At 39.9% G+C, this 24,975-nt stretch overlaps 1 protein-coding gene across 1 annotated transcript in view; it reads right to left on the minus strand.

Moving 5' to 3' along the window:
* The window catches only part of insyn2ab (inhibitory synaptic factor 2Ab), a 61,551-nt gene that overhangs the window by 2,485 nt on the left and 34,091 nt on the right, over positions 1–24,975 (minus strand). Inside the window, exon 3 of the mRNA XM_036594238.1 lies at positions 18,437–18,508. Within this exon, the coding sequence (XP_036450131.1) occupies positions 18,437–18,508 (72 nt within the window). The remainder of the gene's footprint in view (positions 1–18,436; positions 18,509–24,975) is intronic.

The raw sequence follows: 24,975 nt of genomic DNA on the forward strand, positions 1-24,975 counted from the left end.
TCACACATACACGTGCACCCACACAGACGCATTCATTCCTGTGTCCCAGAACAGCGCAACAAAACCAGTCCATAGTTACATACACAATATATGAGATCAGGCAAGCTGAGATCAAATTGATTCTCTTGTTGAAATTGCCTCTGAAATTAGCTGGTGAGTCTAACGGGAAAGTGTGCAGTGTGCATTAACTGTGCGGCACTTTATTAATGACATGCTGTGGTTTTCACTCTGTGGACAATTACAACGGTGACCCTAGCAATTGATTTGCTGGGAGAAAGAGCTGGAGGTGGGCTGCAAGCCTCAGATTCATAAACACAGCTCCAGAGACAAGAACAGTCAGCATATTTTGAGCCATAATTTGTTTACACTACTATTGTAGATGGCAGAATTAAAGACCCTCATATGTAGTCTTGTGTTGTTATGAGAGGATTAAGTGGATTCAAACCTAATGAATGCATCCATTCCCATTGTATATGCCCCTTTGTTTGACTACTCCCACCGACTCTTGAAAACAACACCACTTCTAATGCTTCATTTATACTGCTGTCATACCCTATTATAGCCAGAGCTGAAAATATGAACCTTTTGCATTTGCTTAAAGCGTTTTCTGTAATAGTACTGGTCGTAGGGCCTTGAGTTTATAACCTACATCTCCAAAAGTATGTGGACACCCCTCCTAATTATGGAGTTAAGGTGTTTCAGGCCTATTTTCACCTGTTGCTGACAGGTGTATAAAATCAAGCACATTGCCAAGTAATCTCCATAGACAAACATTAGTAGTACAATGGGTGGTGCTGAAGAGCTCGGTAACTATAAAGGTGGCACTGTCACAGGATGCCAGTTTTGCCACAAGTCAACGTTTCTGCCTTGCTAGATCTGCCCCAGTCAACTGTAAGTGCTATTATTGTGAAATGGACGCATCTCGGAGCAAAAACAGCTCAGCCACAAGGTAGTAGATCACACAGACAGTGCAATTGTGTTAACTGGAGTGATTAATCACGCTTTAATATGTGCCAGTCCGATGGATGAATCAGGTAGGAGAACATTAACTACTGGAATGCATAGTACCAACAGTAGTGTTGATAATGGTCTGGGGCTGTTTTTCAGGGTTTGGGTTTGGGCATTAACCTCCAGTGAAGGGTAATGTTAATGCTGCAGCATACAAATACATTTTAGACAGTTTTATGCTTCCAACTTTGTGGCAACAGTTTGGGGAACATAGATTGCGAGCCAGGCCTTCTCTTCCAACATCAGTGCCTGACCTCACAAATGCTCTTTTGACTAAATTCCCACAGACACACTCCAAAATCTTGTGGAAAGCCTTCCCAGAAGAGTGGAAGCTGTCATAGCCACAAAAGGGAGCCAACCCCATATTTTGGTGTCCAACAAGCTGATGTTGGTTTGGTCAGGTGTCCACATACTATTGGTCATATAGTGTAGTGGTAGCCTCTTCTTACAGTACCATCAATGTGCCATCCTGCTTTCCCTCAAGCTGTAGCATTCTTGTACATATTCACTAGCCAAAGAAGCATTTGTCCTTCTTCTAAAAATAATTTCAGCTATTTCTCTCTCTCTCTAGCTGTCAGGACTTACCTGGCATCCATTTGCGTGCTCTCCAGCTTATTACACTCCAAACAGACATAATGGAGCAGAAGTCAATAAGTCATGACCATCGATTGCATTCATTTATTAAAGATTAGAGGGAGCTCTAAGTAAATTGCAGTAGCGTCGGGAAGTGGTTGTACACACCTTTTGTGTCCAATCCTCGGGTTTATTTTGTTAGCTCCAGCATGTCTTGGCGTTGGACCGATACAGAGTGTAAGTGTCAGCTTGCAGCCTGTGATGATCTCCTACAGCAGGCACTTTTGCGTTTTTATCCCAGCAAATAAAAGCCAGCCAAGAAGCCTCTGAGTTTGTGTCCTCTTTTACAGCGAAGTGCGCAATGTGCCTCGTCAACAAACACAGTTTTTATAACAGGAATTCACAGATCCAGATTTTTTGCAAATGATCGGAGTAAACTTCTTGCGGGCATGTTAAATTTAGAAGCAGCGGTTGAGTTCACCTCGTCTATTCTCGGCTCTTGTGAAAGCTCAGCGATTCTCAGCTCCTACGGTGGAGGAGAACAGAATAACTGTACGGGCATGTGCATAGGCTCTATTGAGCAATTAATCACTGGGTAGATCTGGACAATTAGTCTCTTTGTACACACTTCTCATCTCATGTGAGGCCTTCTCAATATCAGTCGCCAACGGCATGTCAAACAATGAAAACTGAACCTGATATTTTTGCAGAGATGACTCTGAAATGGCTGAAATATGATCAGGTTAATCATCTGCTCTGGAAGCTATTAGAGCTTCTCATCCAATGCTGAGCCTTGCGTCTTCACAAATGAGGAGCGGCTACTTAGTCATTGTTAACCTGAAAGAACTGCTGTCCATGTAAAAGGTTTTTGAGAAAAAATATCTTAATTATATATATATATATATATATATATATATATATATATATATTATTTTAAAGAATAGTTTTACAGAATACTGGCAAAAATTCAATTTACCTTATAAGATATTGTAACACATGATGCAGTTTTTGCCGAACATACACCATACGGACAACATTATTGGGACACCTACACATCCCATTCTAAATCCATAGGCATTAATATGGAGTTGGTCCCCCTTCTGGAAAGCTTTCTATAAGATTTATTATTGCCCATTCATCCAGACGAGCATTTGTGAGGTCAAACACTGATGTTGGACGAGAGGGCCTGGCTCACAATCTCCGTTCTAGTTCATCCCAAAGGTGTTGGATAGTGTTGAGGTCAGGGCAGGTTGAGTCAGTCAAGTTCTTCCACACTAAACTCACCCAACCATGCCTTTATGGACCTTGCTTTGTGCACTGGGGCAGTCATGCTGGAACAGAAAAGGGTCTTCCCCAAACTGTTCCCACAAGGTTGGAAGCATACATTTGTTCAAAATGTCTTGGTATGCCGAAGTATTAAAATTTCCCTTCACTGGAACTAAGGGGCCTCAGCCAACCCCTGAAAAACAACCCCATAGCATTATCCCTCCTCCACCAAACTTTACAGTTGGCTCAGTGCAGACAGGCAGGTAATGTTCTTCTAGCATTCACCAAACCCAGACTCGTCCATTAGACTGTAAGATAGTGAAGAGTGATTAGTCAGTCCATGAGTCCAGTGGCGTGCTTTACACCAATCCATCCGACGCATTGCGTTTGGTGATGTAAGGGTTGCATGCAGCTGCTCGGCCGACTTGGGGTCCAAGTCTGAGTTGAGTCTTGAGTCTCTGGAGCCTGAGTCTGAGTTGGATGTTGAGTCTCTGGGGTCCGAGTCAAGTTTCGAGCCTCTAGGGTACAAGTTTGAGTCGAGTCTCTGGGGTGCGAGTACGATTTGAGTTTTGAGTCTCTGTGGTGTGAATGCAAGTCTCGAGTCTCTGGGATAAGATTACAATTGTTGAGTCTAGTAGATGTGAGTCTAGTCTTGAGTCTCTGGGGTTCGAGTCAAGTCTTGAGTCTTTGGGGTCCAAGTTGAGTCTCTGGGGCACAAGTACAAAGCTAGAGTCCTTGGGGTCCAAGTTGAGTCTCAAGTCTCTGGGGTCCGAATTGAGTCTCTGGGATAAGATTACAAGTGTTGAGCCTCTGGGATGTGAGTCTAGTCTTGAGTCTCTGGGGTTCGAGTCAAGTCTTGAGTCTTTGGGGTCCAAGTTGAGTCTCTGGGGCACAAGTACAAAGCTAGAGTCTTTGGGGTCCAAGTTGAGTCTCAAGTCTCTGGGATTTGAGATGAGTCTTGAGTCTCTGAGGTGAGAGTTAAGTCTTGAGTTTATGGGGTATGAATATGAGTCTAGTTTCAAGTCTAGTTTGTGGGGTATGAGTGCGAGTCAAGTCCTGAGTCTCTGGGGTCTGAATGCAAGTTGAGTCCCGAGTTTCTGGGGTGCAAGTTGAGTCTCAAGTCTTTAGTTATGAGAATTTTCATCCCTTTTTTGGTTTCAGGCATTACATGGTACAAAAACCCTTCTTAAAAACCCAGTTAGCTTCCTCATGACTCAATATAACAAAACAAGCCTTTCGTTTAAGAAAACCCTTCAGTCTGACAGAACTGAAGTGCTACAAGCAGTAAATACAGTGTTTTAAACAAAGAGAAAAAAACAGCTTGAAAGGTTTGGTTAGTCTGTAGTTTGTACCAGACCATTTTAAGACTGTCATTTACTTAATGGCAAAATATACTAGGCAGCTGTTGTGTTTCAGATCATTATCGTTTGAGCAGTTTTTTTTACTTCAGCAGGTTTGCATTCAGAATGCCTCTGGACACCTCGTTTGTGATCCATCAATGAACACAAGCTCACCAACACTAGTGTAAATAAGAGCCCCAGACTTTGATGTTTGCACTTCTGTTCTTTACAGTAGTGGAGTCTGATTGGAATTCTTCTCGAGGATTTCTCTACATATTGTGCCAGAAGTATTGTTCTCAGGGACAAAAGTCATTTTGTTAAAGTAATAAGCCACGAGAGACCATGCATTTCTGTGATTTTATCACAGAGAAGGGTGTTCTGAAAACCCCCCTTCCCCATGACAGAATCTGCAAAACACATCGTTATTTTAACATCATTTAGATAGATAAACAGTTGTCCCCCTTACGGAGCTGCAAACATCTGGGTATAACTTTGCTTCTCTGTTTCTGGAGGTTTAAATGACGTTTGAATGGAGAAACATAATCGTTTAATATAACACTGAATGCCGTGGGTCGGAAAACTGTCGTGATTTTGTACGTTTGCTAGTGCAGTTAGTGCAGAGTTCCCCAGCTCCAGTCCTGCAAGCCCTGCACTGCATATCTTTGGTTTCCTTGGTTAAAATACCTTACATTATTAGCTAATTAATCCCTTCTTGAGGTGAACAAGGTGTGCACAGCAGAGAAAATCACTAAACTATACAGAGCAGGGGCTCAGAGCCTGGAGTTTGAAAACACTGAATTAAGGGCCTGTTCGGTCTTTCGTCATTTTACTAGCGTGATGCCTTCAATTTGACTTGCTTTGTGAATGATTCACCTGCAAGACAGGAGAATCATTCACAAAGCAAGTCAAATTGAAGGCATCACACTAGCGCAATCACTCCCTCATTCGGTCCTCAAAATGGAGGCGACTGTACAATGTGATTCCTCACGAAACGCGAGAATATTGCATTTATGATCTTTAAACTTTTTTCATTTAACAATAAAAATATCATAATATAGCATTGTTTAATGCCAAAACCTTTGTTTATAGGTACATATTGGTCACCAAATTACCACCACAAGTCATATAACACCAATCCAGCAGCGCCCCTCTTTCCACGCTGGGGCTCAATCTCAAATAACTCCCTGCTCCCTACATTTTGCACTATGTAGGATAGTTTAAATACTGGCTCCTGCACCACAACAGTGCTTAATATAGCTAAAAAATTGTCATTTGTGATTCAACCACACCCATACCTGACAAATAGTGTACTATTCGGCTGTAGAAGCTAGAATTAAAAAAAAAAATTCCTAGCACACCATTTAGGGAGTATGGAGCCATTTGACGTTCAGCAAAGATTTGATGCTACTTCTGACTGAAACATGGACAGTTCATTAGACCTTAGAAAATAAGTTGTCAGTCCCTCAGTTTAAACAAAACCAGGTTCTAAGTTCTTCAGTGCACTCAGCAGTCCCTGCAAGCAGTATTAGTCAAAGTCAAGGCAAAGTTTATTTATATAGCATTTACAACAGGTGTGGTCAAAGCAGCTTTACAGAAAAATCCGGGTCTGAGCCCCCCGTGAGCAAGCCAATGGCGACAGTGGCAAGGAAAACCTCCCTTAGAGCAAGAGGAAGAAACCTTGAGAGGAACCAAGACATTAGAGTCAAAGACTAATCCAGAATTAATCAGTTGTTGTGAGGTAGTGTGCATATATTGTGTATTTTACAGCAGCTTCAAACATGGTTCAGCCAATCAGATTTTAAGACTGGGATGATCCATTTCATAATGAACATTTTATGAAGTAACCCAAAGAACTTTACCAGTATTTACCAATGGTTAAAGTGTTCATATATGTATTGGGGCCACTGTAAAGATGTGCAATACATATTCACCCCTTGACATCTAGGCTTAATATTCAGTTATTAATCTTAAAACATTGTTCAGTAACCAGCATGAATAATTCAAGAACTACTATGAAACGAATGATGTAGTTGAGAATGGGGAACTGAAGTGTGGACTCACATATGGATGCTTTGGGTTTAAGGGGTTCAATTTTTCATAACCACATTATCAAAATGAGCCACTTTCCATTGATAAAATTCAATGAATGCACTCAGTTCAGCTTTCACTTTCCTTTTCCAGTCCTTACATATGAAGATTATATTCCGGTGTATATTACTTTACTTTGACTGACAGCATAGTTATGGATACATGAATGTTAAAATAACTCTTTCTGTTGTTAACACCAAATACAAGTAACCTCGGGTCTTTCTCAATTATACGCTTGGCTGCCTCACGCACACTCTCTCTCACACACACACACACACACACACACACACTAAGTAGGATTCAGCGAGTATTCTCCTGAGTATTGTTGCACTGAAAAACCGACAAGCATAGCTCTGTATACTGCCATAAATATTTGAACAATAGGTTTTCTATCAGGCCACAGCTTCTCTGTTGGCACAAAGTGTGATTGCTAGATCGAGACTGATTGAGATCGATTGTGCTTTGTTTACTTGGCAAAATGTTAGAACTTTGGCAGAAGGTGGGGCTGAGTTGGAGTACCAGCTGTCTGTTTAAGTAAGTTATGTAGGTGGCCAGATTATTCTTTTTTTATTCTAACTTAAAGTTCTGCTGGAGCATTGCAGCCAGTTTCCATTTAAAAAAAGATGTTAAAACATTTAATTTAGCCATTGTCTTGTTTAGTTTTACCATTTACCTTGCTGTCTTAAGTGAATGCAGTGCACAAATAGCCTCGCGCTTAGCTTAGGCATTCACAACAAACAGTCAACTTCACCACATAAAATCAAAGCTTTTGTCTGTAATTGTTACATGTTCTGAGTTACACACGTGAGACAGGACAGTGACGTTACATATTGACTTGATTTTAGCTACAGAGAACAATAAGGCTAAAGTTAGCTTCCTTCTCGCCTACTTTTTGTTCAAAATTTTCTGTTCCACCTTAAACAGTGCAGCAATTACATTCTGGTGCCTTAGGCGTTATAATAACAGCTGCACTATTTGAGATGGAACGGGAAAATTTAACCAAGAAGCTGGCAAATAGGAAGCTGACTTCAGCTACATCAGAGAATTCAAGTAAGCGTTTCTTTGAGTGTCTCCATACTTAAGAAACTCTGTTTCCACAGGACATGATAGCGTTTTACCAACATTTCGATTCGGATAGGATTAATATAACCTCGGGTTATTTTTATGGCTTGTTTTATAAAAGGTAAAAGATGCCAGAATCTACACTGATGCGGGAGTGCACGTGCACGTGAGGAGGTGGAGTAAAAATGACATTACTCCACCTCCTCACGTAAAATTTATCACGTCTGAATAGGGCTTAATTTTAGATACAGTACCAACAGCAATGCATCTTGCATTCTGTCACTGCTCTGTGTAAGCATAGTGCTTAAGCCCTGTCGTGGACTGTAAGAAAAGACAGAATTTTGTTTTTAATTCAAATGAAATGCTGCCAAAAAGGGGCATTAAAAAAAGAGAAAAGTAGACAGTAGAAAGACAGTATGTCACCCAGGTTTTCGGTCATAAAAATGAATTATTATGATATACTGGAGCTGTTAATCAGCATTTGTTAAATGGCAAGGATGTGTTTGAGCTGTTTAAACAACCCAATGTCATTTTTCCTGTTTATCCCTCATAAATCATTTGGTTTTGTTTATTTTTAGAGAAAATTTGTTTTTGTTTATTTTTAGTTAAAATGGGTTTGAAATGTGACTTTTTGTAAAAAGACAGACAGTCAGAATTAATCCTGAATGGAATTTGAGTTGCATCAGCAACAAAAGAACTGTTCAAATATTAACATGGGGTACTTGTCCATCATCTGTGATATCCGATGACATCGCCCTATCGCCCCAGCCTACTAGACAGTGGCCTAGTTGTCTTTTGTTAATCAAAGAAAGAGGAAATCGACCCCCTCTCTTGCTGCTGTTCCATTACATTTTACCACACAGCTTCCGGACGTGTGCAGACACTCTTGTTTGGTGGCCCAGTGTGTCTATGTACCAGCTCCCCCTCTTTCTGGTCCGTAGGCCATTTTTGTGAGTCCTCTGGATTACTGGAGAAGCTGAACATTTAGGAAAACGTCCTGCAGATGGAGGGGAGAGGGAGGAGTGGGACGGCTGATGGGCAGACTGGCAGGTTGAAGCCTAACAGGAGAGGCAGCGCAGGGCAGTTTTGTGCTGTTCACCAGCTGCCATCACAGTCCAGCCTCGCTGTGCCAGGTCACGCTTTCCAGACAACTCAGGAACACAGAGACTTCTGTCTCCTTCTGCTCAGTTTCCACAGGTTTCAATAAGCCAGCCAGATCATTAGCGCTGACTACAGCACAGCGTTACAGCAAAGTGAACTCCCAGCAGCACTATCTCTCTTCTTTCCTCTTTCTTTTTTCCCTCTCTTTTCTCTTCTCTGTCTCTGTTTCTATTTCTCTCCCTTCTGTTGCTCTTTCTCTTTCTGTCTCTTTCTCTGTTCTGTTTCTTTCTCTGCTTCTGTCCCTCTCTTCTCTTTTTCTTACCTCTTCTTCTTTTTCATGTCTTTCATCTTCATTCTTTTCTTTCTCCTACCCTCTGTTTCTGCTTCTCTGCCCTCTCTCCTCTCTCTTTCTTCTGTCTTTCTATCTCTCTCCTGTGTCTTTTTCTCTGTTTCTATCTCTCTATCCACTCTATTTCTCTTTATCCTCATCTTTCTCTTCTGTCCTATGTTTTTCTGTTTCTATATATCTCTCTCCTCTCTATTTTTTTCCTCTCTCGTTTTCTCTTTCTGTTTCTGTCTCTCTCCCTTTTTTCCCCTTTCTTTCTCTCTCTCTCTCTCTCTCTCTCTCTCTCTCTCTTTTGTTAACAGCTCAGAGGAATGAGGCTAATCACACGCAGAGAGAACTCCTAAACAGGGAGAAATCATCTGGATCCTCCATAAAGCACTAGATTGTCTCAATTTATTCCGCCACCATAAATACTTTAATGGAAACAGACTCGCGGCTTATAATGAGAAATACAGCCCATAAAAGAGACTGAGAAAGAAATCACCCACTGAGTAAATAATTAATGCTAACAGGATAGTCGCTATAATTGTCTTGGAGAGAAACAAAGAGTTGCAAAATACTGCGTAGTACTTACAATGTTGAATCTCTGAATGTGTCATGAGCTGGATAAATATTTCAGCAGCTGTCTTTTTTTCCTGCCAGATGTATGTGGATACCCGCCTGAGTGTCTTGAGACGTGACTCGAATGAGAGTGAAGGTGGGGGGCACTGAAGCTTATACTGATTCAAGCGGTGTTGCAGACGGTCAGAAAAACACGTCTTAACTGGATGAGAAAGGAATTACTGAGAAAAAACAATTTTCTGCCAAAAACATTTTTTTTTGCAATAATATAACAATATATTATACGCTGTCTCTTTCATATATATTTGGTTGCTTGAAACTTATAAGAAACTAAATTGCATTTGAGTTGCATGATGTAAAGCGTAAAAGTCAAAATCCAAAAAAGGAAAGAATGGTTAATATATTGTCTCTTTTTATATATATATACTCCATTTCTTCCATTTTTCATTACATTGGGTGAAAATTTTATAACGAATGGATGAATAGAAATGCTCCATGTGATTGATAGCCCTGATATACTATCGTGGATTACACTGATTACTGTCTGAATTTTTTCTACTGCCTTTAAATGTAAGATGTAATGTTTAGGATCACATGTGATACATGACAAATGTGATTATTTGTGATTATTTGTTTTAATCGTTCCACAGTCCCTTAATAAACATATAGAAATCTGTAATCTTTAGGCATGTGGGTGTGAGCGAGCGTGCGAGAGAGGGACAGAAAGAGATTGTAGTGTAGGTTTATTGAAGAGGACGTGATGTGTATGTGTGTTAATTGATTTCTCTGGCTATGTGAATGAGACGCATACATTTGAATTAATTTCTGATTAATCCAGATAAATGTATTCCTGCTGCCATCTGTGAAGTGCTGGAGTGCTACATTTTTTCTGATGATAAATGGAAAACACTCGCATACATGCCACCGCGTTTGATTTAAAAGTGCATGTGAATGAATGGGGAAATGCTTCACATGCAGAATGTGAGCACTGTGCTTTCATGCGGACGCATACTGATCCTGTATAAACATTCATGGAGAGATACTCGACTGCGAAGGTGTGAATGCGGTTAGTAGTGCATGAGTGCGCTGTGTGTATGTGTGTGAGACAGGGCCATTACACACTAAGCTATTATATCCTTTTTGGCCTTGGTCGGCAAAAACAATCCCATCCTTTTTAAATGTAAAATTCTTCAACAGGAACCTAAACGTTTTTTTTTTCCCTTGCTTTTTCACTCTGCCTTGCTGCCTTGCTCCCTCACACACGCACACACATTATAGTGTGGCTTGTAATTACTTAATGATGCAAATCCGCTGGTCAGTGTTGTGGGCAGAATGCCCTGTGGCTCTGCTTTACATACAAAAGCTGCATTTATAGTTTGAAGCAGCCCAGTGGAAAAAAACATGACTTGTGTCCTTTATGGTTTCATGCTACTTTTTATATCTTTTGGTATGCTAATTTGTGGATTATTTGTTTATTCAGGTATCTTGTATCTGTACTTTGTGTGTTTCTGGCCATTTTATCAAGTTTACAACTGCCATGTCAATACCACTGCTGTGCTGAGAATAGTCCACAACCCAAATAATATCTGGTCAGTGGTGGTCCTATAGTTTTTTGTCAATGGATGGCAAGCCCGTGCACAGATATTTTGAGGGGCAGGGGCTCAAGGGAAAAAAGGGCAATGAGCATGACTTAAACTTAATTTGATTTAAAGCATATTTGCAAACAATCTTTTCAGTAGAAACAGTGTAATCATGTTTTAGAGGAAACTGAACGTAGTGTTAAGAATTAGTGTCTAAGCAGGACCTCACTAGTATTACTGTCTAAGCAGGGATTTGAACCCCGATCTCCAGTGTAATGTTACTCACTATATCACTTAACTGGTATATACTAGTAAGTTATATCTCTGTTTAAGAGCTCCACAGAGCCTTGGATAAATCCCTAGATTTTACAGTAATAAAAAGCTATTTTTAAAATAACTAGTAAGTCATGATCACACCTTACAGCTGACACTATTCCAAAATAACCACACTGTGGAATGTGACACGTTCTTAAAGTGATTATCAGTACTGTAATGGGTGGGATCTCCAGCACTGTGGTGATGCATATATTTATGTCAGGTTGCATATACTAAGTGAAATCACCACACTGCACCAAAGGGGGTGCACAAGAGCTATCTTGAAGCTGGTGGACCTTAAACAGTACATGCTTGATGGATGGGGTAGAGGGCAGTGGGGGTACTGGGCATAAAAAGAAGAAAATGAGGAAAAAAGAAAATGCATCTGTTCAATGTACATTCTCATTCAAAATACATAGAGGTATACAGTGCATTCGGAAAGTCTTCAGACCCTTTCACTTTTTTACATTTTGTTATGTTGAGGCCTTATGCTAATATAAACGTTTTCCCCCACCAATCCGCACTCAATACCTTTGCTTTGCTATGACGCTTGAAATTTAGTGCTGGGGACCTCCCATTTCTCTTGATCATCTTTGAGATGTTTCTACACCTTGATTGGAGTCCACCCGTGGTAAATTCAGTTGATTGGACATGATTTGGAAAGACACACACCTGTCTATATAAGGTATCACAGCTGACAATGCATAATCACAGCAAAAACCAAGCCATTAGGAGGAAAAAACTGCCTGTAGAGCTCAAACAGGATTCTGAGGAGGCACAAATCTGGAAATGAAGAATTGTGAATTTCTGAAAGTTCCCAAGAGCACAGTGACCTCCATATTTTTTTAAATGGAAGAAGTTTGGAACAACTAGGACTCCTCCTAGAGGTAGCCACCCCACCAAACTAAGTAATCGGGGGAGAAGGGCCTTGGTAAAAGAGGTGACCAAGAACCCAATGGTCACTCTGGCTGAGCTCCAAAGAGCCTGTGTGCAGATAGGAGAAACTTTCAGAAGGTCAACCATCACTGCAGCACTCCACCAATCTGGGCTTTAAGTCAGAGTGGCCAGACAGAAGCCTCTCCTCAGTAAAAGACATATGAAAGCCTGCCTGGAGTTTGCCAAAAAGCCCCTAAAGGACTCTCAGACTGTAAGAAACAAGATTCTCTGGTCTGATGAAACTAAGATTGAAAGTTTTGGCCTCAATTCTAAGCGTCATGTCCGGAGGAAACCAGGCACTGCTCATCACCTGCCCATTACCATCCCTAGAGTGAAGCATGGTGGTGGCAGCGTCATGCTGTGGGATTGTTTTTCAGCAGTTTTCCTGGGACAGGGAGATTGGTTAGGGTTAAGGGAAAACCGGATGGAGCAAAGTACAGAGATGTTCTTAATGAAAACCTGATCCAGAGCGCTCGGGACTTCAGACGGGGCCGAAGGTTCACCTTCCAACAAGACAATGACTCTAAGCACACAGCCAAGACAAACACAGGAGTGGCTTAGGGACAACTCTGTGAATGTCCTTGAGTGGCCCAGCCAGAGCCCTGACTTGAACCCAATCGAACATCTATGGAGAGACCTGAAAATGGCTGTCCACTGATGGTCCCATCCAACCTGACAGAGCTTGAGAGGATCTGCAGAGAAGAATGGCAGAATATCCCCAAATCCAGGTGTGCAAACCTTGTGGCATCATACCCAAGAAGACTGGAGGCTGTAATCGCTGCCAAAGGTGCTTCAATTAAGTACCCAGTAAATGGTCTTAATACTCATGTCAGTGCAATATTTTAGTTTTTCCTTTTCAATAAATTTGCAAAAATTTCTAAAATTCTGTTTTCACTTTGTCATAAGTACAGAATGATGGGAAAAAACTTGATTTTTTTTTTATTTTAGTGTAAGGCCACAACATAACAAAATTTGAAAAAAGTGAAAGGGTCTGAAGACTTTCCGAATGCTGTGTGTGTGTGTGTGTGTGTGTGTGTGTGTGTGTGTATGTGTGTGTGTGTGTGTATAAAATCATGAATGTTTTACAAGATATAACATTAAATAATGTATAGCCTAAAAAAAAAGATTATAGTCTAGTAATATTTGGAAGCAAATGATGGTCAGGTTATTTTCTGTTCCTTCTCTAAAACTTGTTTAGAATCACCAAGTATAAACCAAACAAAATGCATCCATTTTTATTATTAAATGAAAACATAGTAATAATAACATTTTGGTCTGCCCTCAGGGAATGTCTGAATTTTGGAAGCAGTGAACATCAACAAACAAATAATCCAAATAAACCCAGTAAATCCATCACTGAAAGAATCAGTTAGATTCTCAACCAACAGTGTGCAGATTTTATTTAAACATTTAGGGAAAGAACTGTTTCATTCTGTTTGAAGGTTTTGTTGATATTCAGTAATGATAGAAAAACAGCTCAGTTTCTAACTACCTCAGATGGAGGCTTCGCACTCGACTGTTTTCGAGAACAGACAGTCCAAATGATGTTGAGACTTTGACAAGATCGAAGCTGTTAATTTATGCTCTCAAGACCGGCCTTGAGTACTGCAACACTAATGTACAAGTTTCCTCTTTTGCCCTCAGATTGACAAGTGCCCTCTTGGTTTGCCATATATCATGCTTGTCTTATGTGGCCATTCCTAAAGATCTGTTTCAGTGAGGTGAGGCTCAGCCTCTGCAAGCTAGTGGGTCGGTTTTTGGTTCCTCAAGCTTCATTGCTCATCAGTACAACAACCAAACATAATGTTCAGAATAAGGGACCCTAACTTCCTAAATCAAGTTTTTTATTAGAAAAAAATGGTTGATAACAATTAAATAGCATAGATGGGTAAACTGTAGATTAGCGTTCAAATCCCTGCTTTGGAAGGAATTGCTAGTATTTTTGGCTGCCTTGGAAAAGTATCCATGTTGGTGTCCTGTGAAATATGATTACTCTGACTCTTTTATTAAGAGTGTTTGCAATGTGTTGTTATTTAAATTAAATTGATTTTAAGTTCAGGTTGCCCTTTTTTCCTTGAGCAGAGCCAGCAGACCTGGCACATGCTAATCAGGCATTTGGCACCAGGAAAGAACTATGAAATGTACCACACACTTTTCCCAGCAAACATGTTTTTATCAGCCGTAACATACTGAGATGTCAGGCTAGGGCCTAATTGGCTAAACAGGGTTGCACAACATCTGTCCTTAAGGGTCATTGTCCAGCACAGCTTGGTGGTACCTCTACTCAAACATGCCCTTTAAATCTGCCAATTAACAGATTGAAGTAATCAGGTGTGTTTGAGCAGGAAACTCCTCAGACTCCAGGACTGTATCTGTGGAACCCTGTGCTAAAACGTAATCATTGCTATATATGTAATTAACAAGCAAAAGTCTTTCATAGGTCTATAGTCTATATACAGTATACTACTCTTACTCTAACAGTACATAACATACCGTATATATAATTAATAGATACATTTGTAATTGTGTATATATTGTTCATATAGTTATATATTTCATAGATACATCATATTTATGCCTGTTATTGCACATTTGCACTGTCTGTTTTTCACTGTTGCTACTATTTGCACTTCTGGTAGATGCTACCTGCATTTCGTTGCCTTGTACTTGTACTGAGCAATGACAAAGTTGAATCTATCTATCTATCTATCTATTTATCTATCTGTCCGTCCGTCCGTCCGTCCGTCCATCTGTCTATCATCTCTATATATGTAATTAACAAGCAAATTTCACCTAAATTTCTGGGGGTGCTAGGCTTTTCTAGGGGTAGCTGAGGCACCCTCCTGCAGCAACCGATGGGCTGCAGTCAGCAACTACAAACCTACAAAGGGCACCTATTGGGTAGGTGTGTGATAAAAAGGCCAGTGAGTGTAGATACAAAGCACCTGATGAATTAGCAACTATAATAGTAAGTGTACATATATCCGCTGTTCTTTTAAAGAGTGTAGCTTTGTTGACCGCTCTTCTGCACAGTACCATTCTGCACAGATCAGGTCACAGTTCCAAATCAGATTTCTATCAAGTTACTATGCGCTCTCCTTTGTCTTTTAAAAGCACCAACTTGAATATGGTGAAGAGACCCAATTCCTTGTTAAAATGTCTTTAATGGCAGCCAGTTCAGTCATGGATATGAGACAAACACAGATAACCTGCAACAATTTGTGTGATTTATGATTTGAAATTTGAATCTCTTCTTTATTGCCATTGTGGATTATTGTGTGCTCTGATAAAAGCAATAACAGAAAAATTCTGTTGTTAATCAGTACTAAAACATTAATTTCTCACAGAGTTAAATTGTGTTGTGTTCTGTAAGGCCAGGGACAACCACTGAGATTTCTCTCAAAATTGATCGCCCCAGCGGGGCAGAATCGGCTTAGCGTGTCTGGGCTTTACGGCATTTCACATGTCCTGTTAAATGCAGCAGACACAAACTTTTGATTAAAAGGACTAGAGCCTCCACAGTGGATTTGTCATCAGCCTAAAAGCTCCAACTGCACTTTCTCTGATGGTTACTGACTGTATGAGAGACGTCAGTGTCTGTGTGAAGTCAGGATGAATCATACAGAGCTCCGTGTTTAAAAACCACATTAATGGTGTGAGGGAATCAACAGGAAAGAACCTGTGATTACTTTGTTCACAAACGGTTGCTGCAAAGTTGCGTGGGAATATGTGAAGGTGTGTGAACTTATCTTTCTGTAGTGATCTGCAGCTGCACTAAGAGCAAGCATGTTCCTTAAGCAGAGGGTAGAACTGCCTAGTCTAGTATAAGACAGTGACCAGAATGTTCTGCTGCTTCTGGCTTTCTGTCGTCAGCCAGGTGTTAAACTGGGCAAGAGCTCCTGCATCTCTCATTTATGGGAACAGCAATCAGATCTGAGCTCAGGTGCTATAATTTCGACGTGATATTCAGTTTGATAAATTCGTTCTTTGGAGCCACATGTTGATGCTTTCGTGTAGTTTCCTCTTGATATTGCTGATTCTCACAGTAATGCAAGTATATTTCCTGTTTCATGGTGTTCTATGCTACATAATTTTGTTTTCCTGCTGTGACCTTATAGCCAAAGTAATTTCAAAGTATCCCACAAGGAAATGTGGTGTGTGACTGTACATGCCTGACCCTGATATACATGCATATACAGTCACACATCACATTTCCATATGTGTACATATCAAATCTTGGACTTACATGCATAATATATGGATTATACAGTACAATATGTCTTCTAGATGGTTGATAACATGCCAATATTGTTAAAATTGTTACTACATCATCTGTTTTTATTATTTATTATTACATTTAGTATGTGGAAGAAACAAAGACACATAGAAACCTTATATTATATAACATGAAGCTAAGTAATATATGCCTTCTCTTTATGAATGTTTTGTCATATATCAACACATATTTAACATTATATCAGTATATGTCCCATATTTGAAAATGGTCAATTTCAAATAAATTGGCACATATATGACATATATGTCCATAGGTGACTAATGTAAAATGGATAAAAGTAAAACACGTATATGCTAATATATGTTATATATTAATTAAATTTCCATGTGGGATTCTGTTGCATAGATCAGAGGTCTTCAAATCCAGACCTTGAATTCATTTTCATCAGTTACATCAATGGTTAACTACCAGTGACCACAAAATACAAAACCAGAAAGTGGATTCAAGGTCTGAGTAGCTAGCCTAGTTTCCATTGCCAGAGTAAGCTATTCCCATTAACATAGCTAAATTGAATATGTTTAAATACAGTAGACCTATTTCATATGAATAATTTTCTTTTTAAAGTATATACTAAGTAAAACAGTTTATCAAAATATATTTAATGTGCTTTTATTATCAATTAGTTGCCCAGACAAATCATTACTGGTTAAGCATTTAAAGATAACCTTTAAACTCACCCTTCACTTTTCTTAATTTGTTTATCCAGACCTTTGTAAGCAAGAACATTGTTGTAACTGGACCTCGCAAGTTTCAGTTAAATACCCCTACTCTAATCCGTCTGAAAGTCCTAGATACAGAACTTACTATGAATATAAGCCGAAGTTTAGCCAGGTTTCAGTCAGGTGTTAGAAATGGAAAACAGAGGTAGCTCAATTCCAGAGCTCTTTACTGAAAGAGTCACTGTAAAACTGCCATATACAACAAAGGAAAATTGTTTGTTACAAGCTTCAAATAAAACATATGGGATGTCTTTCATAATTATATAGTCTATACTGTATATAGAACACAGCACATAACTGCTTACAGTACATAACATACCGTATATATTGTATTTATAGTATTATGTGTGTATATATATATACATGTATTTATCATTCATAGATATACATTTGCATTGTCCGTTTTTCACTGTTGCTACTATTTGCACTTCTGGTAGATGCTAACTGAATTTTGTTGCCTTGTACTTGTACTGAGCAATGACAATAAAGTTGAATCTATCTATCTATCATAAGACTTAAATGTCCATTCTTAATCTAGAACTACCAAAATATTCATATGATCCAGCTATGGCTCAGCACTTACATAGTTTTAGGAACCCCATAGGGGCACAAACAGAAATTAGCATTATCATAGGGGTGTGTTTTTTTTTGTTTTTGTTTTTTTTTTCTTGTACCTGTAAAAGAAAAGAGGTAAATTCCAGTTCCAAAACAGATGTTGCCTTATTGCTTACTAAATGTGTCTTTATTTGTATCTGCATGTACAATGAACCTCACTTTAAACATGCATTGATCAAGCTAGTGCTGCGTTCACATTTTGCACCTCATAGTGGTCTGTGGCTGATAACAGCATGAAGGTCAGCAGACACTGGCATTGTGACTGCGGTGCAGGCAAAAATGGGTGATTATCAGAGGAGAGCTTTAGCAGAGTATATTGTTTATTTAAGATGGAAAAAGGTAGGGCGACATTCTGTAACCTTAACTTAGTTGCATAATACTGGGCTAGTTTGGAGTTCAGCAACGAGATGAGAATCAACATCCAGTTTATTTCACCACTACTGACAATGGCAAAAGCTGGGAAAATTGAACTCTTGATGGAACGTTCCACTGATTACTGTGGTCTGTTGAATGTTGCCATTTGTGGTGGCACAAATTTCCATTGCAGTTCCACTGAAAACATGGAACATCCGTTTTTTCGTCCATCTGCTGCAAACATGTGAACGCAGCATAAATCCGCAGCGTCTCACCTGTAGATGATGCAGGCACTGTTCCGGCATGTGTCACAGTTGGCTGTATCCTGCCCGGTCCGGTACGACAGTCTGCTGAAAGAAACACAGACAGTACGTGAAAGGTCTGTCCTCTTTCTTCTAGCACAAATGTCATCATCTACACATGTTTTCAATGCTGACATTTTGTTCCACTGAAGGTCAAATATGTAGGCTAAACACATTCAGAATGATAGATGTATCAAAGGAGCAGATTCTACTGCACTGGACTGGTTTTTGTAGTGTACATAGTCTAATTTACAGTCATGCTCAATAGCTCCATGAGCTCCAAGGTCTTCCCAGCAATACAGGCTGGCAATAAGTGTCCAGAGTTCTTGTGTGGGGCCCCCAAGCTACAGCACTGCTGATGTGTGTTTGAATCATGCATCAATCAGCCTGGCCGAGTTGCGCTGGTCTGATGTATTATGTGTGCGCTGCCGTGACACGGGATTCGCATTTCTCCTGAGACAATAACCACCACACCCGGAAGCCATACAGTTATGTGTTTTCATTAAAGCTTAATGAAAACTTAATTGGATCACTTTATTTTTCAGTGCACTGAAGCATAGGGGTGGTCATTGGTATTCTGCACCCAGCATCATGTAATGTGGCTGGAGTGTTTGTGTGTGCAGTTACGGGTATACTCCAGCCTCTTTCCTCAGAAAACATATTAGCTGTTTTTTTTTTGGTTTTTTTTGTAAACAATTTTGGTTTTTTATTTCTTTTTTTTTTGTCTGAAAAGCATTCCTCCAAAGTAATATGCAAAGATTACCTCCCATTACTTCCACTGGGCACAGAACTGCATCCAATTTTGGAGTTCAGAGTGCTCTTGTACATCCACAGGCATAAAACATTTCAACTGCATCACGTCCTTGGATTTCTGTGTCAGTTATGAATGAGTATTTTAACATATTTGTGAAACATTTTTAGCATAAAATTATTTACATCTTTACCTTCTCACTTTATAGCTAGTACTCTGCCATATCATTCTTTATTAAGCATTTTTTACTATTGAATGAAAGTAACAGCACATTGCCTCTAAAGCAACATTCACAACCGTAATTCCTCTTATTTCTTTATTTGTTTAGATTTGATCTTTCTGTTTTGACAGTTGGCATTTTCAGAAGCAGTCATCCATATGATCCATACGCATCATGGGCAATATCAAAATTGTACTAAAACAACTGCTTTGAGCATTACTGGATATTATTATGCTCCTAGTTTTGCTTGTTTGCTCATTTCTCCAAATATTGAGAAAACTTGCTTTATCACTGTCATCCTTTTATTTTTCCATGATTAGACACTGCTGACATACTACCCAGATTGGATGATGGTGACAGTGATGCACACATGCAATACAGTGCCTAGAAAAAAAAAAGAAAAAAAATCCCACGTATCCCACAAATGATTGTTCATCGTGTGTGTGTGTATGTGTGTGTGTGTGTGTATATATATATATATATATATATATATATATATATATATACACACACACATACATACACACACACACACACACACACACACACACACACACACATACATAAATCTGCTGTTGGAATAAAACCTTGAGGAAAAAGTTGAACTAGTCCTATATAACAGTTCTGAAATGGGGGCTGCAGCGGGGTGCTAAAGGGGCCGCAGAAAAATATATGAAGTTGTTTCTGTACTGAAGTTACATAAATAAAATGAATCTGCTTCAACCATACCAAAATGGTACTTTTAGATGTTGAATGTCACTAAAATTAAATAAGTACCAATTTAGTCACAATTAGTGACCACACTTCACTCACGTAAGTTTTCAGTAATTTTGTAGAACATGGCCGTGTCACTTGTATGTGCAGGTCATATTCTGGCAAAATGGACGACGTTCTGGTAAGACATGGTCCTTGTTTGTCAAGTGAAAGTGACTGGTTGTGGGGTGGGAAGGGGACCCCTATCCACAAAGGGAGCCTTAATGCCTCAGCATACTTCTTGCAAAATTTTTCGAGGGTTATATGAAGCCGAAAGCGCCTTCGCGAGCTTACAACCTCTCATACTTTCTGCGGTTTAGTGTTGCTTGTCACGGATGCTCCACGTGATGCTATGACATTTTATAAGTTTCAGGACTGCTGGAAAACGGTTCTTTCACAGTTCTACCTACGGCGAGTTCAGAATACTGCCACCATTTAAGGTGGAACAGGAATTTCAAACAAGAAGTTGGTGAATAGAAAGCCAACTTCAGCCTCGTCCTCTTGTGAACCTAAATATAAGATAACCTGTATGTTTTGGTGCTTAGTACTAGTTAGTACTAGCGAATAATAGACTTAACATCTTACATTTAGGAGATATTCATTGTTTATTTAACAAATGCGCGTTTCACAGTGAAATATTAGAGTATCTGCCAAAGGTGAAGCTCCTCAAAGTTGTCCATCTTTGTTTCATGGCACGCCTCTTTTTTTACAGACCAATCAAAGGCTCTGTCGCGAAGCGTCTTCGTCCGCGGAGTTTGCCCAGCTGCCTTGCGTGCAACACGACGAACGAAGTCTGCGGTTGTTCGTTTTCTCCGCAATTACCTCATATTGTTTGCTGAAGCCAGGCAAACATCGTCTCCGTAAGAAGAATGCTGAGGCCTTTAGACTGAGGGCTGCTGCTTTAAAGTACACTGGCATCTCACACCAACACCTCTGCTGCATTAAACAAGATGTCACATTTCTGAGATTGGACAAACATTATTTGAAGATCAGTGTAATGTACAGAGCAGCTACAAGTGTTTTTGATTCGGGGAGGCTGTGGGGGAGTGGATTCCCCATTGCATATTTAGTAGGCATCTTTGCTGACCTTCAGATGACTCTAATTATTTATTACTTTCAGTGTTGCTGCCACAGAATGACGTTCATATTCAGGTAGAGTTTCACATTTAATAAGATCTTCTGCCGTGCTAACCTATACCGAAAAGAAAAAAAAAGAGATTCATATTATTATTCATTACATTCATCCAGCCAGTATTAAATGGAACTCCATATCTGGGTTGTTCAGTTGCTGCCAGCAGTGGCAGAAAAACATGCTTGGACAGTGATAGTCATGGTCATGCAGAACATGCCAGTAGCAATGAGCTGAACACTGTGTTGGTGCGTCGGCATGCAAGTGTAAGCTGTTACAGATGACCTTGTCCATGGACTGGATTGATGGTTTGAGGTCACTGGACTTCATCAGTTTTTCTCCCCCACAAAGGGTGGACATGAATGTGGCTGAATAAAGACTGACCTTGGTTGTGTTGAGTGCAGTGAAATGCAATATGCTGATGCATAAAACCAATACAGAGGATATACCAGACCGTAGAGTTTCAGGAAGGCCTTGTAGGGTTACTATGTCCAGGGCTCTGGCTAACGGGGAGCCATGAGCATGAATGCAAATTGAATAATAGTAAAAGCAAATGTAAAATTTGCGTATGTAGATGAAAATGAGTCCTTTTAGATTATCCATCATTTTGCAAGGAATTTTGTTTTGCGCTGCATCTACCGTTCGTTTATTTTTATTTATTGCTCTTATTTCTTATTAAGTTTTGGTTGGAATCAAAAGGGTTAAAATCTTGAAATAGAAAATTGTCCAGTCAGGATTTTTTACCCTCTAGTGTCTACATACATTATATTGCCAAAAGTATTCACTCACCCATCCAAATCATTGAATTCAGGTGTTCCAATCACTTCCATGGCCACAGGTGTATAAAACCAAGCACCTTGGCATGCAGACTGCTTCTACAAACATTTGAGAAAGAATGGGTCGCTCTCAGGAGCTCAGTGAATTCCAGCGTGGTACTGTGATAGGATGCCACCTGTGCAACAAGTCCAGTCATGAAATTTCCTCACTACTAAATATTCCACTGTCAACTGTCAGTGGTATTATAACAAAGTGGAAGCGTTTGGGAACGACAACAACTCAGCCACGAAGTGGTCGGTCACGTAAAATGACAGAGCAGGGTCAGCGGATGCTGAGGCGCATAGTGCGCAGAGGTCGCCAACTTTCTGCAGAGTCAATCGCTACAGACCTCCAAACTTCATGTGGCCTTTAAAGTAGCTCAAGAACGAGCGTAGAGAGCTTCATGGAATGGGTTTCCACGGCCGAGCAGCTGCATCCAAGCCTTACATCACCAAGCGCAATGCAAAGCCTCGAATGCAGTGGTGTAAAGCGCCGCCACTGGACTCTAGAGCAGTGGAGATGTGTTCTCTGGAGTGACGAATCACGCTTCTCCATCTGGCAATCTGATGGACGAGTCTGGGTTTGGCGATTGCCAGGAGAACGGTACTTGTCTGACTGCATTGTGTCAACTGTAAAGTTTGGTGGAGGGGGGATTATGGTGTGGGGTTGTTTTTCAAGAGTTGGGCTCGGCCCCTTAGTTCCAGTGAAAGAACTCTTACTGCTTCAGCAGACCAAGAGATTTTGGACAATTTCATGCTCCCAACTTTGTGGGAACAGTTTGGGGACGGCCCCTTCCTGTTCCAACATGACTGCGCACCAGTGCACAAAGCAGCTCCATAAAGACATGGATGAGCAAGTTTGGTGTGGAAGAACTTGACTGGCCTGCACAGAGTCCTGACCTCAACCCGACAGAACACCTTTGGGATGAATTAGAGCGGAGACTGAGAGCCAGGCCTTCTCGTCCAACATCAGTGTCTGACCTCACAAATGCACTTCAGGAAGAATGGTCAAAAATTCCCGTAAACACACTCCTAAACCTTGTGGAAAGCCTTCCCAGAAGAGTTGAAGCTGTTATAGCTGCAAAGGGTGAGCATCATATTAAACCCTATGGATTAAGAATCGGGATGTCACTCAAGTTCATATGCGTGTGAAGGCAGACGAGCGAATACTTTTGGCAGTATAGTGTAGATACAGCCAAACTAACCGTGTTCAATCATGTTTAATCTAGACTGGCTAAAAAATGTTCATGTGCAGCGTTGTTAACTCAGTACAAAAATATTATCACCACATACTATTCCATAGGGGTGCTAGCAGAAATTAGCGTTATTGTTGAGGTGTGTTTTTTCTTCTTTTGGTTTGGACATTTATGGCCCGAACTGAAAACCTAGCTCTGATAGCCATGGTTTGCCAAAGACACTCTGTGTTAGCTAGTGTTAATTTTGTTAATTAAAGCAGGTATAATAAAACCATGGAGGCTTTTTTTTTGTGTTGCTTGCCATCTGCGTGAAAGCTGGCATCTTAACCAATTGAACTGTAGAGAGAACAAAACCGGAAGATGAGCCGTGTGACCAGTTGTGTTGATGTGACCATTAATTGAAGTTGTTTTAATCTGATTTACACTCTATATCCAAACATTTGTAGATACCTGCTCACACAAAAGGTATTGCCTGGAGCTCCATCACTCCAGAGAACCCTGTTCCACTCCTCCAGAGTCCAGTGCTGGGGGGTTTATACTCCTTTAGCTGACACCTGGCATTGGACATGGTGAGCTTGGCTGATGTATGGCTGGTCTACAGCATCCCATACTATTGGTCAGTGCTTTTCTTTTGTAGAGGTTATACAAGCTGTGTTTGTGCAGTTGAGCACCTGGGTCAGCAATGGATGAATCTTAAAGTAGCTGTATTGATAAATTAGGAGTACTGGACACTTTTGGACTGTAGTATATGACAGTGTTAAATGTTAATTGACAATATCAGTTTTAACAGTAGCTATTGCTTATGTAGCATATTGTTTCTGTTGTGTCATATAAAGCAAATGTGTTTTTAAAGGTGCAGCACTCAATGAGTTTTAAAGTATTTGGTTGAATCTGAGCAGTTTAAGTGCTTCTGTAAACCTCAGAATTCATTGTGTTGCTGTTGTGTCGTTACATCATCTATGAAAACAAGTGAGTTTGTTCTTTCAACCACATATGCCCAGCCTCTATGTGGTTTGCTTCAGACCATGATTAGTTGTTTGTTCTTCATGCTTGTCTCTTTTCATCACTCTGGTACAGGTTTTTTTTTTTCTTTTTTTTTTCCTCATCTGTCCATATGATTTTGTCCCAGAACTCTACAGCTTTTTGTATAGGTGATTCTTCAATTAGGGGAACTTTTCACTCCCCTGGGTAGATTTCCAAATACAAAAAATGATTACAATATTTAAAATTAAAATATTTTTAAAGGTCAGTTAGCTTAAAACTTTGTCACTGTGTCTCATTAGTGACATTTTCTTATTTTTAATGTGGGAAAAGTTAATCGTGCCATTATTGTGCTATTTTTGGCTAATCCCTCACCCAGACCTTTTCACTTCTCCATTATATTAAAGTTATAAAAAGTGTTACATTTATTAAACTTATGATTTGTATTTTCTCCACATTAACATATACTTCAGAATTGTATGGTATGTCCATAATTTGTGCAATTTTTATAGCAAAATTCACCTTTTCTAGCCAGTTTCCCTTCATTTACATAGATAATTCCATTGTCATTACCCTCATGCCATTTGCTACAGTATCTACACTCTTTAGTATTTTTTGTTTGTGACTATGGAGGTGAGGAATGACAGGAAGGCGTATCACTGTCATG

This window comes from Colossoma macropomum, unplaced genomic scaffold (genome assembly GCF_904425465.1).
Source record: "Colossoma macropomum unplaced genomic scaffold, Colossoma_macropomum, whole genome shotgun sequence".
Lineage (NCBI taxonomy): Eukaryota > Metazoa > Chordata > Actinopteri > Characiformes > Serrasalmidae > Colossoma > Colossoma macropomum.